At 54.6% G+C, this 12,671-nt stretch overlaps 1 protein-coding gene across 3 annotated transcripts in view; it reads right to left on the reverse strand.

The window, feature by feature from the left end:
• LOC123933718 (katanin interacting protein) overlaps nucleotides 1-12,671 on the reverse strand; it is a 179,071-nt gene that overhangs the window by 25,588 nt on the left and 140,812 nt on the right. For all 3 annotated transcript variants that reach the window (XM_045993193.1, XM_045993195.1, XM_045993194.1), the window contains 2 exons: nucleotides 7,310-8,180; nucleotides 529-1,254 (listed from right to left, as the gene is read on the reverse strand). In XM_045993193.1, the coding sequence (XP_045849149.1) occupies nucleotides 529-1,254; nucleotides 7,310-8,180 (1,597 nt within the window). The remainder of the gene's footprint in view (nucleotides 1-528; nucleotides 1,255-7,309; nucleotides 8,181-12,671) is intronic.

Raw genomic sequence — 12,671 nt, forward strand, 5'->3', positions numbered from 1 at the left:
GGGGAGGAGACGCAGCAGATGCTGTTGGGGCCCCACCCAGGTGCCTGCTGATCCCTTTTTGGGGGCTGGAGGCTTGCCTGGAAGGGCGTGGGAGTTACACCCCCAACCCGGGGAGCCCTGATGCTCTGCCTTAAGGCAGGACAGATCCTGCAACTTATGCTCCAGAGCTCCCTTTGGGATCAGGGTGAGACTCAGCCTCCCCCAACCACTATTCTTGCCTGGCGTCTCCCGGTTCCTATCCCGTCTCCCTCCTTGCACCACAGGCTCTCCTGGGAGAGAGCCCCTCAAGAACTCGCTGCAGAAGAATTCCCCCTTCTCTGACTCAGGTGCTAGGGAAGCTGAGTAAGGCCGGTGCCCAGGGGAGGGGTGTAAATGAGGTCAGCTCGTGCACCCCCCACACTGCAAAAAGCGAGGAGTGAGCCAGGCCCAGGAAGAGGAGAGACCCATCTGTCACTGGCTAGTTTTTCCTCAGAGCCTCAGTGGGTAGCAGGTAGGGGCTTCCAGAACATTCTTATGGACATACTCTACCTCCCGTCAGGGTCCCCGAGGCCTTGGCGATTTCTCCTTTAAAGATGCACTGCGTATCTAACAGCATGGTGATGTCCTTCACGCCACGGAAGGAATGTATCCGAGATTTATTGTAGTTCCAAATCCGGATCAGGGCGACTTGGCAAGGATGCACGAAGTCTATGGAGATGGAGTGAGGCTTGCCCAGGGTGAAAGGGGCCAGCCAGACGTGCATGTCGTCCTGGGTCCTGTTCACCCCGTCGATGAGGTTGGTGACCACGCGGGGGTCTTTCCTGTAGGCTGGTAAAACATTGATGTCAGGGGGGTCCGCACGAATGTTCGCGATCTGCACTGGCTCCCCCTCAGAACTGAATATTTCTATTCCGTTAAGGCCGACATAATGCCTGTCCCCCCACGTCGACTTGATTTCAATGACCAGGTGCCGTCCATAAGGCAAGACGGGGATTTCGAAGTCGCTGCCATCGTCTGTCTCTGTGGAGCTGTCGTCCAGCCCTCTCCTTGGCTCCAGCTTCTCCTCCTTCCTGGGGGGCAGCTGGTCACCGTGGCGGCTGTCCTTCTGCTGCCGCAGAAACTCATCCAGGATGTCCCCCTGCAGTTCCATGTTGGAGATGCGTCCGCGGTGGGAGCGGTCAAAGGCACTGAGGGAGTCCCAGGACTCATGCAGCAAATGCTCCTGCTCACTGCACCACCGGGACCGCGGCGGCGTCTTGGTGGACCGGGTGTCTTCTGGAAAAACACAGGACAGGTGGAGCCCCATTAGTGGCCTGTGTGCAAGCAGGGAATCTTTATGGATGGTCCCAACTGGGGGGGGGGGGGGGGCTCTCGGGTAGGTGAGGGTCGCCCTAAGGGGGACATTCTAGAAATCAGGGTGGTTGCTCTTGGCTCTCTCACAATGCCTGGAGGCCCCATGGGCCTTGGACAGGTGGGACCAGGATGTTAATTGTCTACCCTGCCTGGGGACCGTTGGGGCCACCTGTCACACGCCAACATTCAGGTTGGTAAAAAAAATCGATTATGGCTACCCAAGTCTAGAATCTGGTTGTTTTGCCAAAAGCAAAGCAGTTTTCAATATACCTTGGATTCTCTGAGAGAATTCTCTGAGACCCCCTCCCACACCCCCATGCAAGCCAAGGGCAGACCTTTTTGTTGTGTGAGAGGACCTTTGCAGGAAGCCATTCTGCATGTCAGAGACTCACAGGACGGGTGGGGGTGGAGAGGGGTGGAGGGGGCGATGCCCGAGTCAGCAACCAGCGGGGCGGCTCAGAGGCTGTCGCATCATGTGACTCGGACGGGGTGTTCAAAGGCTGTCTAACGGCAGGTGGAACGCTCGTGAAAATGTTGGATGGGAAAAAAAGCCCGGTACGCGCTCTCTGGGCTGCGGCAGACCCTGGCCAGGGCTGTGCGCGCCGACATGTTAATACGCTCCTCTCTGGGTAGTGGAGAGAAAAGACTTCTAGCTTCTTGGTCCCCTGATCTTTTAAGTTCTCCAGATGTATTATTTTATAATCAGGCGAAAGTGCTATAAGGGACACCGATGACACAGGTCAGAGTGTACCCCTATGTGTGGCTAGGCTGGCTTCGAGAACAGAAGCCTGCGTCCCCAGCACGTGGAGAGTGCAGGCCTGGCCCTCAGAGGGTGGCTCTAAAGGCCACAGTCTTCTCCTTGTAGAACAGTAAAGCCCCAGCCGGCGCCCCCACAGTGGCCTGTCCTCACAGCCATGCCATGGCTAACTGCCATGTCAGGGTGTCATTCTGGAAAAACAGCAGCTGATGACACTGACGTTCTGTTTCTCCTCCTTTCTTATTGGACTGTGCCCCACACTCCATTTTTCCGCCTGTCTCCTGGGGGACCTGGCTCCATCAATTACCCTCTCTCTCCAGAACCCTCCATCACCCCTTCCCCACTGGCACCTTGCCCTCTCTCCACCTACAGACTCGCATAAATCTCTCCTACTGGAAAGAAAAAAGGAAGCCAGGCCTGATCTCGTGGCTTCCTCTAACTGCACCTGATTTCCTCGCTCCCTCGGCTGCCGCCCCTGTGCCCTCCTCGCTTCTACCCTCCCTCAACACCTGCAACCTGGGGTCCCGTTGTGGAGTTACTGGTTTGGCCCACCCAAGCCCCACCTGCCCCTCTCCTGATCTTCTTTTGGGGATCACCCCCCCCCACCCCCACCATCCAGATTAAGCAAGTGCTGACAGCATCCTTCCAGGCTGGGAAAGGAACTAGAGAGGAGGGGCTCTGTTTAGACTGGCGCCTCCAGGTGGCAGGACATTGGACGTAGGTGTGCAGTACAGGTGGTCGATTTGCTACACTTTCGGGGAAGCCTGCCTGACAATGAAGCCAACACAGGGAATGTGGGCCAGGAGATGGAGAGAGAGTCCTGATGACGTCATCTGAGCCCCAGGTTGTAGCCATGCCTGAAGTCAAATCCCTGGCAGCTTTCCAGCCCTTGCCTTCCTAAGAGTCCTGTAATTCCCAAAACCCTTCACTGAGCTGACTTTCTGCAAGTACACGATGACTCTGAGTACTCAAGCTTTTCTCAGTCCTCATGCTTGACATCCCAGGCAAAGCTCTTCCACTGGACAGTCTCTTGTCTGCTGGCTCAGGAGTGTTTGCACTTTTGGGCTTTCTCCATGGCCAGAGCCCTATCCTGAGCTTCTGCCCGACCCCATCTGGTCCTCTCTCAGTACAACCCTCCCTCTTTGACCTCACCCTGCCAGCTCCTGGTTGCCAGGCAGGCACTGCTCCAATTTCTAGGTCAAGTTCTGGCTTCTCTCTCCTAGCCACCACCTTCTAGTTCCAATGCCCCCTCCGAAGGTGCAGACATATGCACTGTGTGCCTGAAAGGGAATTGGTCACCAACTCCTCCAACTGGCTTACTGTCTCCATTAGCTGGGAATGAAGAACATCTAGTTCCTCGCCACAACCTCCCCCCACCTGGCACCCAGTGTGGTCCTGCTGGCTTCTCTAACCTCCCCTCACACCTTCTCCCTAATGATCAGCTCCACTGTGTGGGCCTTTCTGTTCCATGGACACGAGTCTCTTCCTGCCTAGCCTTGCTGTGCCCTCTGCCAGTTATGCTCTTCTCCTTGATCTCCGCGTGCTGCCCCTTCTTGGCCCCATCCTCCTGGGGGAGGACTTCTTTGTGCCATTCCCTGCTGTGTCCCAGCGCCTGGCATAGAACGTGTGGCAGAGATGTGCTTAGTCCAAGTTTGCCAGCCCAGCGATGGACGGCTGGCATCACCATTACGCAGCGCCTGGGCTGAGGCCCGGGAGCTGAGGGACTCCCCCTCTCCACCTGTCAGCTCTCGTGCACCTGTCCTCTCCTCTCCCCTCCCCTCCTTCTCATCTGCCATTAAAAAAGACCCCAGGAGTTCCTTCCTTTCCTCCAGGTGTGAGGCTTTAACATCTGGCAGAAGGAACTCCCATATGGATCGTCATGACATCAGTTTATTGGTATCTGATTCGCATTGACTGAAATGAACGGCCTGGGTTGGTCTGTAAGTGAGCCGAGGAGAGTGAACAGACGTCGTCTGTCAGGGACTCAGCCTGTGTGTCTCGGTCTGGGTGGGCGAGAGAGGCGGGACTCTTCTCATTCTGTGCCTGCTTTCTGATTTATTCTCCCCGGGATGTATACATGGGGGTTTGAAAGCAGAGAGGTGCAGGCTTTCTCCTGGACCTCTTGGATGTGAGAGCAGGCTGGGGGTTCATGTTTCCCTCTGTCTTGCAGCAGAACACACCACTCGCCAGTCCCCAAGTGTCGGGGGGCTGCAGCGATCCAAGCTTTGTCTTGTCAACATTCCTGCCCACTTGGAATGCTTGGAATGGACATCAGAAAGCCACTCCTTTAATCTGCAGTCAACACAGACTGGGGGAGGGGGAGCTGCCAGTATAAGATGACAGGATTGAAGCCCCTTGGTGGAGGTAAACAGGAACTACAAAGTTCAAAACTCGAACTTGTAAAAATCAACGGCACCACCGAGAGGTATATGCTAATTGCTCCTGAAACGGGAAACGAGAATGAAGGTAGGGAGACATAACAGACCTATGTGTGTTCAACGTGAATAGGCCTCCGGTCGCGGCTGATTGGACAGGGGGCAGATTCCTAAACCACCTTGGCCAATCAGCGTCTTCCCTGAGACTCTGGGAGCAAGAGCCATGGGGGGGAAAGGTCACTCGGGCTACGGGGCATCTCCTGCCCAAATCCGAGTGCACAGAGCAGAGAAAGCTGATCTCACGAAGAAGAGTGCGGGAAGGTGGCAGAGGCAGAGCCCAGCGGCCCTGGGGAGTGGGCTGGGATAAGTCTCCTGGGAGCCCACTGGCTTTCTGCTTCTCCCTTCCAATTTTGGGTGTTGGGCAGCCACACCTCCGGTCTCTGGAGGTCCTGGGCTCAAATGGGGCAGGTGCAATCTTATTCACCTCTAGCCAACGGACCCCTGATGCAGACACTTCCAAAATGCAGATGACATTACAATGAGATGCTTTGTTGGACAAAAGGATTTCTGGGCTCTATCCTTTGGTGACAACAGGATTCTGGCCCCAGGGAAGAACTCAGGCAGTCACTCATTCTACAAGCATCGTTGGAGGGCTCGGCCGGCGCCTTTCCTGAAGGGCACGGCTGTGGGATTTGGCTCTATGTAATGGGTAATTTAAAATTTCTAAGCAACTTTCCTTTTTAGCATGACTGGCTTAACAAGCATTAAATCTCCAGGGCTCGGTTTTCAATGTGTCATTAAGCCAAGCAGCGAAATGCCTGGAAAGAAATTAAAATGAGACCAAATCTTCTGAATGTGGACAAGTTAGAATAACACCCATCACTTCAAAGGTCCCAGAGGTTCTGTGGGTCTGTTTACCAGTAAGGCTCTGGCTTGCCTGGCTCTCCCCGGTGGGGTGGCTGCGGAAATGGGGTGTCATTGGGTTCAAGGAGTGGATGCTGGAGCAGGATGGCCTGGGTTCAGATCCTGCTCTAACCCTTTCTGGCCACGGGACGTGAGGAAAGTTACTTAAGCCTCACATTTTCTTTATCGTTAAATGGGGCCGGCGTGAGGATGAAATCATTTGAGTAACGTGCCTGGGTGAGAGTCTAGCTTAACGCAAACGTACCATGCATCCAGCCACCGAAGTTCCTTCTTTACACCATCCCTCCCACGCTGCAAAGGACCCCCGCCACCTGCCGGGCACCTGGGTCCGGGGGATCCCGATACAGATGAGATACAGTCTCTGCCCTCAAAGAGCTTCTCGGTTCTTCTGCTCTGCTCTTTCTCTGACACCAGTCTCACGGTGAGTGGGGGTGGGCAGCAGAAATGTGTAAGGCCGGGGAACCTGGAGGCGGAGGGGCAGGGGGTAGGGGTACGCAAAGCTCTGCCTGGAAGGGAGCCCATTGTTTACGTGGAAAGGTGCCTTGAGTCTGAGGGACGTGCCCTACGGGACTTTGGGGGTCTCTGCATGTCTAAGCGTAGACTCTGGCTGAGTGCAGACCTTAGGGCTCCGTCTTCTGGACGGTAACAGACTAGATGCTGACCGGATTCACTAGGGAACAGATACAATGACTTCACACATACACCAGGAGGCAGAATCAGGGAGTGGGAGGAGGGACGACGATCAAGGGCAGTTAATACCTGCGGCTGGCACTGTGCCAAACGCTGCCCATGTAGACTCTCATTCTGCCCGCCCAGGAGATGGGTGTGGTTGGCGTCATGTCACAGATCAGGGAACTGAGCCTCGGAGGGATTTCAGAACTCGCCGTTGTGTGGGTGGGTGATGGGGTACCGGGACACAGGCCTAGGTGGTTTGGGCTTGCGCGGTGCGGGGTGGGGCGGAGCTCCATTCAGAGGATCTGGGATCTGGGGCTCGCGGGGCACTTCCCACACACAAGCCTCCAGTTGCTATGTGACACCATCCCCTCATTCATTCCTTGCAACACTGAGGGGCAGGGAGGCGGTTCATTCCCATTTTACCGATGAGTGCACCGAGGCTCAGAAAGTGGATGTCCCCAGCTCTGCAAGTCCCAGCCTGGAAGTAGCAGAGGCTGGATTCAAACGGTCTGACACTCTCCCAGGAGCCAAATCCGAGTGCAAATATTTAGAAACCCGGCCTTTCAGATTCCTCAGATAGAATCTACAGCAAAGTTCACACACCAGGTGAGTCCTCCCAGCAGATTTTTTTTTTTGACCTACATAGTGGTTTAAAAATAATCACAATCCATTGCCAACACTGAAGAATAATATTGCTTCTGATTTCTCTTTACAAAAGGAGAAGGGAGACCTGGCACATCGGGCAGGCATTGCTGAATCCAGAAGGCATTTTGAGTGGAGTAGCTTTAGATGGGCTGGGCCTCTCCAGTGCCACAGTCCTCACCACTCCCTATAGTACCTACCATACCTAGGCAAGTGCCAAGGGCTGTTTATCATCACACTCGTGTTACGTTTCTGACGGTACGGTGAAGAATACAGTGAGGTCACTAGAGACCGATGTCTCCATCAGAGGTGGAGTAACAAAGCCTAGAGTGGAAAAGCCACGTGGTGAGAAAAATGGGCAAAGGGGAAATAACTTGGTGGCAATGACAAATTGAGAAAATTAAGTTGCAGAATGTCTTGCCTATTCTGCTCATCGCTGCCACCTCCATGGCCCCTGAGACCACGAATTTGTGACCACTGGTTGAGAAGAACCCCCTGGCTTCATAGATGAAACAAAGGTTTGTGGAGCCAAATGGTACTGTGCCAATCAGCGGCCTGCACTCAGGGACAATGGCACTCGGGTCTGAAGGCTTCTCGAACTTACCTCTGCTGGTCGGCGGGCCATCACTGTGACTGCTGATGAGGGTGTCCTTCCTCGGGCCCCGCCTCCCACTAGCAGGGTGCTCCCTGCTGACGGGCTGGTTAAAGATGTCAAAGTCATCACAGGCTTTGGGGGTCACCTTCTGGGCTCTCTCCCCAGTGAGGACATTCCAGCTGTTTAGCCGCCCTGGCTCACGCCTGGGGCCTTTTTCTCCGACCTTGGCCTCTCTGGGAGCCTCCCCCACAGGGTCGGTGCTGGTGTCTGATCCAAGTCCACCTTCCCAGTCCAGCGGCTTCTTCTCAGGACTCAGCCACAATGGTTTTGACGTCCTGCCTCCCTGCTTCCTGCCCTTCCCTGTGGCAGAAGGTTGCAACCACAATGGGGTTTTCGCTGGCGGCTCGGAGACTTTTCTGCCCATGAGGTTTTCCAGCTGTTGGGCCAGAGAGAGCTCTGGGTCAAGGGGAGGGCAGTCCACAGGTGGGCAGAGCAGGGGAGCCCCCAGTGTACCACCCATCGAAGCTGGGGCTACCGAGCAGCTCGTGCCTTCGTCTAACTTGGACAAGCTGTCCTTCGCGCCGTCAGGAGGATTCATTTTTCCACCAAGTAATGTTCCCTGGGAAGGAACTTTCACATCGGCTACTGCTCCAGCTGGAGGTGAGAGCTCCCCATCTGTGCCAGCCATCTTGCAGGCCTCTCTGCTTTCTCCCAAGGGGGCACCCAGGGCCCTTTCCCTGCTCTCGTCCTGCTCCTGTTTCACACCAACTGGGAAGCTCTGGTCAGCCGGGGCCTCTCCACCTCCTTTGTCTAACGTGCCATCAAAGATGAGATTTTTATTGACGTAAAGCTTCACGTTCTTGGCACCGATGTCAAGATCCTGAAAACACAAGATTGAACATCAGGCTGACGTATCAAAGTCAGGAAGGAGGGGATCAAAAAGAAACATGTGGGATGCTAGAAACGTGTGATGCTAGAAACGCGAGCTTTAAAAAAAAAAAAAAAAACAACAACTGTAGCGCCCGGGATGTTAAATAAAGCTAGTGTCATTTCTGTGTGAACCCTTCTGTGCTCTATAAATCAAAGGATGCTCACACACGGCCTGATTGCTGCCTTCGCACCGTTACTCCCTGCTGGGACACTGGTAACAGCCTGCTAATTGGTCTGCCTGCTTCTTGTCTCTTGCTGCCTTCAACCTCAACTTCACATTGCCAGAGTTCACTCTCTGCAAGAACAGAGCTGGCCGGGTCCCTCCCCTTTGTGAAAGGCTTCTTGTTCTTCACTGCCTGTTCTTTAATACATGGTTCCTGGGACCTCTGCCGTTGGGAAAGCCTGATGTGCACGTGAAATGCAGAGCCCGATTCTGTGGGTGTCCTATTTTGGGTGCCCTGAAAGCAGAGCCTGAGGCAAGGGTTGAGTATAGGTTGCTTATTTGGAAGCTGTTCTCAAGAGGGAGTAGGGAGAGTAAGATAAGCAGGAGAAAACCCCCTAGCAGTTTTTGAGCTGGTCCCTGCGGTACACAAACGGGGCTCCATCCCTCTGGGGCACTTGCAGGGACCCACAGAACGCACCTCAGAAGTGTCCCTCCCAAAGCAGGAGGCCGGGGTGTTTATCCACGTACCCCTTCCGCACTGTTGAAGGTTGCCCCGGACGCACGGACTCCCTACCCCACAAGTGGAGGGCGCTACTGGCTTTCGAAGGGCAGAGACCTGCAAGCCCTGGAGGTGGTGCCCTGTGAGCACGCCCAGGGACTGTCCCGCCTCAGCTGTGATGGGAGCTGGGCCGAGGGGATGTGGTGTGGCCCTGTACTTGTAACAGGGTCTCCGGATGGTTCTTTGGCACATGGAAGGCAGAGAACCTCAGGCCGATGGGATGCATTCCCAAGTCCCTGCCATGACATACTTACCGTAACATTCATGATAGGATCCCTGACTTAGGCTTCCCATCCCCTCCTCCCCACAACCCTTGTGCCCCTACACAGGCATTGAATGTTTCCTTGTTCATGTTTAAAATATCATCAAGCCTCCTCCCGCCACTAACCTGTTTCTCCATTCCCCTTTAGAGCAAAGCTCTTCCTTCGAAAACAGCTTGATGGAGAAATAGAGTCCGGACTGCATACAGTAAACCGTGCGTGTTTCAAGTGCACGGCGTGGGAAGTTTCAACACGTGCATATACACTACGGTGTATCATCTCCACAATCAAGCTAATGAACACATCAGTCGCCCCCAGAGGTTCCTGGTACCCCTTGGGAATCCCACCCTCCCTGCTTCTGCCGCTCCCAGGCGTGTCCGCTTTCCATCACTACAGATTACTCTGTATTTTCTAGAATTTTTATATAAAAGGAATCCTGCACTGCGTACTCTTCTTGGCCTGAATTCTTTCACTTGGCAGAAGTGAGGTTCGCCGTGCTGTGTGATTAAGAGTTTTATTCCTTCTCATTGCTGAGGAGGGGCCCGTTGTGGGGGCACCCCCAGATTTGTCTGTTCAACTCTGAAAGTCACCGTCATGGCTGCTCCTCCGCCTTTGTCTCTTGGCCTCGTCCCCGTGAGGCTTTTGCCGCCACTGCTATGTGGATCCCTCCTTGGCAAGGGCACCAATTGCTGGCGTGGAGAAGCTTCCTTGTTAGTCCGGGACAGTTTGGGTTTACTCCTGTTGTCCTGCTGTAATCACTCATAAAGCCCACTTTCCACCCCCTAGAGTGTCCTGGTTTGGAGATCTGCTGGGAGACGCGCAAGTCCTCAGCTGGGGCTCAGTAGTGTCTGTGCAGCAGGTTACCCGCCTTCTACAGATTTCCTTCTGGGCTTCTGGGCCCTGTGCTCGCCTGGTCTCCCCGCTGCCTCTGGCTCTCACGGCTGCAATGCCAGGGGCCTTCCTGTTCCACTGCTTCAGGCTATCCCAGGGCTCAACCCCAGGCCTCCGGATCTCCCGCACCCTTCAATGGGGGAGGAGGGGGTTCTCGTCCAGGTCCAAGGCCCTAAATACCATCTTCCTGTTGATGACTCTTGGTTATTTTTATCTCCAACCGAACTCTCCACCAAGCCGTGACGGTGAGACCTGTCTTCTGCGGTATCAAACAGCTGTCTAAGCATTAATGTGCCCCAAACAGGATTCTCTTTTTTTTTCTTTTAAAATTTATTTATTTAGGGATGCCTGGGTGGCTCAGTTGGTTAAGCGTCTGCCTTTGGCTCAGGTCATGATCTTGGGGTCCAGGGATCGAGCCCCACGTCGGGCTCCCTGCTCAGCGGGAGTCTGCTTGTCTCTCTCTGCCCTTCCCCTTGCTTGTGCTCTCTCACTCTCAAATAAATAAAATCTTTTAAAAAATGACTTATTTAGAGAGAGACAGAGAGAGAGCATTCGAGCAGGGTGGGGGCAGAGGGAGAAGGAGAGAGAGAATCTCTGGCAGACTCCCTGCTGAGCTCGGAGCCAGATGCGGGCCTTGATCCCAGGACCCTGAGATCATGACCTGAGTCGAAATCAAGGGTCGGACGCTTAGCCAACTGCGCCACCCAGGCACCCCATCCCGAAAAGAATTCTTGATCCACTTTTCTCAAACCTGGTCTTTGCCCATCTTAAAAATGGTCCCAGCCTTGGAGTCCTCCTTGATTTCTCTGGTTCTCTCACTTACAAATCCCATCTGACAGAAGGCCCCAGGGGCTACTTCCAAAACCCCTCCCAAATCTTTGACCCCTTATCCCTGAATGTGCTGCTGCCTGTCAGCCCCGGGGGTGGGGAGGGGTGGGGGGTGCCCATCTTTCCCCGAGACAATGACCAGAGCCTCCTAACTGGCCTCTGCTTCCTCTCTGCACTGTCACTGCGCTCCTGCCCCACACAGACACACTTTATTGTCTACACAGCAGCTAGTCTTTTTTTTTTTTTTTTTAAACATATCAGCTCATGGCAGCCCCTAGCTTAAAACCACCCAGCAATCTCCCATGACACTGAAATTAATTCCAGCTCCCTTCAGCGGCCAGTGAGGCCCATACGATTGGGCCCCTGCTGACCTCTCTGACCTGGGCTCCTGTCACATTCCCTCTCCTGCCCCCACTCCCCACACACCGGTATGGTCGCTGCTCCATGATCCTGCAAAGCTCTTGGCCACCCTGGGACCTGTACCCAGGGCCGGGGGGTTCTGCCCCAGACACCTGCAAGGTTGGCTCCTTCTTGTCTTCCAAAAGATCTTCCTGACCCTCTCTGGAGCCCCCAACCCATCCGGTCCCCTCTCTCTCCCATCGCCTCATTTGATTTCCCTCCCGTCTCTGGAATGGTTTTGCTGATGAGCTTTTAGCTTAGATCCTGTTTCCCCCACTCAAATCTCAGGCCCCAGACAGTGGAGGCCCTACCAGTCTCGTCCAAGGGCCCAGCAGGTGCCCGGCACGTGAATGGCCCTCAACCATTACTTTGGAACTACAAGAGCATGAACGCTTTGGCTGCCAACCTGCGTTTGAGATATGGGCTCTGAGACCCCAGGGGTGTCCACATCTCTGTATTCCCCGTCCTTAGCCTTCCTGCCGCCGGGCTAGGAAGCTCTAACTGATTTCTAGTTCGCCAAGTTACGGCCACTGAGGTTTCTGTCAGTTTCCAACAAGAAGCATCAAGCCCGTGTTACACCACAGGAACTCGGCTTCAATCATCCAATTGCGGGATGGCAGGCTACTATTTGCCGACTGTCAGAAAAGTCGATTCTCAAAGCTCGCTTTTACATGTTTATACGGATGTGTTCTCTGTTTAGCGGAGGCGCAGAGCGGGTGCGTGCTGTGAATTAATCAGGAAACAGCTATTCAAGAAGGGCAGCGTCAATGACTCGTTCTGCACGATTTCCATCACGGAAACATCTGGCGAGACAGAAACACTCCCATTTCAAGAGGTGATGGGGGTGGTGGGGAGGACTTCCGGTCTGGCGCCATCAGGAGGTGGGCACCCCGGCTCTCCTAATGAGATGTCTGGCTCCTGAAGTGTGTTTGTCTACATTCCATGGACAGCCTGGGGCACTGCCTGACCTCTAGCTGTCTGTCGCCCAGCTCCCTCCAAGAAGTCTGGCAGAGAGGGGACAGAAGGAGGGACGCAGGCTGCGGCATGGGGCCCTGGCAGTTGGAACCTCAGGGCGTGATGGGGGCGTGGGGATCTGGGAGGCTTGGGCCCTGCCTGATGGTGCTTAAATTATCGGGGCTTCCAAGTATTAAAAAAAAAAAAAGAAAAAAAAAAGTAAAAGGCCTCATCATGTCACTCAGCCTTGGAGCAATTCTGCAAGGTGGGCGTGAGGGCCCGTCTTGCAGTGAAGACACTGAGGCTGAACCTTCCTGGGGGCTGTGCGGCTGGTGCGTGGGGAGCCACTCTGACGGGGATCTCCCTTTGGGACAAGCCAGACCCTGG

The sequence above is a fragment of the Meles meles genome, chromosome 21 (assembly GCF_922984935.1).
Source record: "Meles meles chromosome 21, mMelMel3.1 paternal haplotype, whole genome shotgun sequence".
Lineage (NCBI taxonomy): Eukaryota > Metazoa > Chordata > Mammalia > Carnivora > Mustelidae > Meles > Meles meles.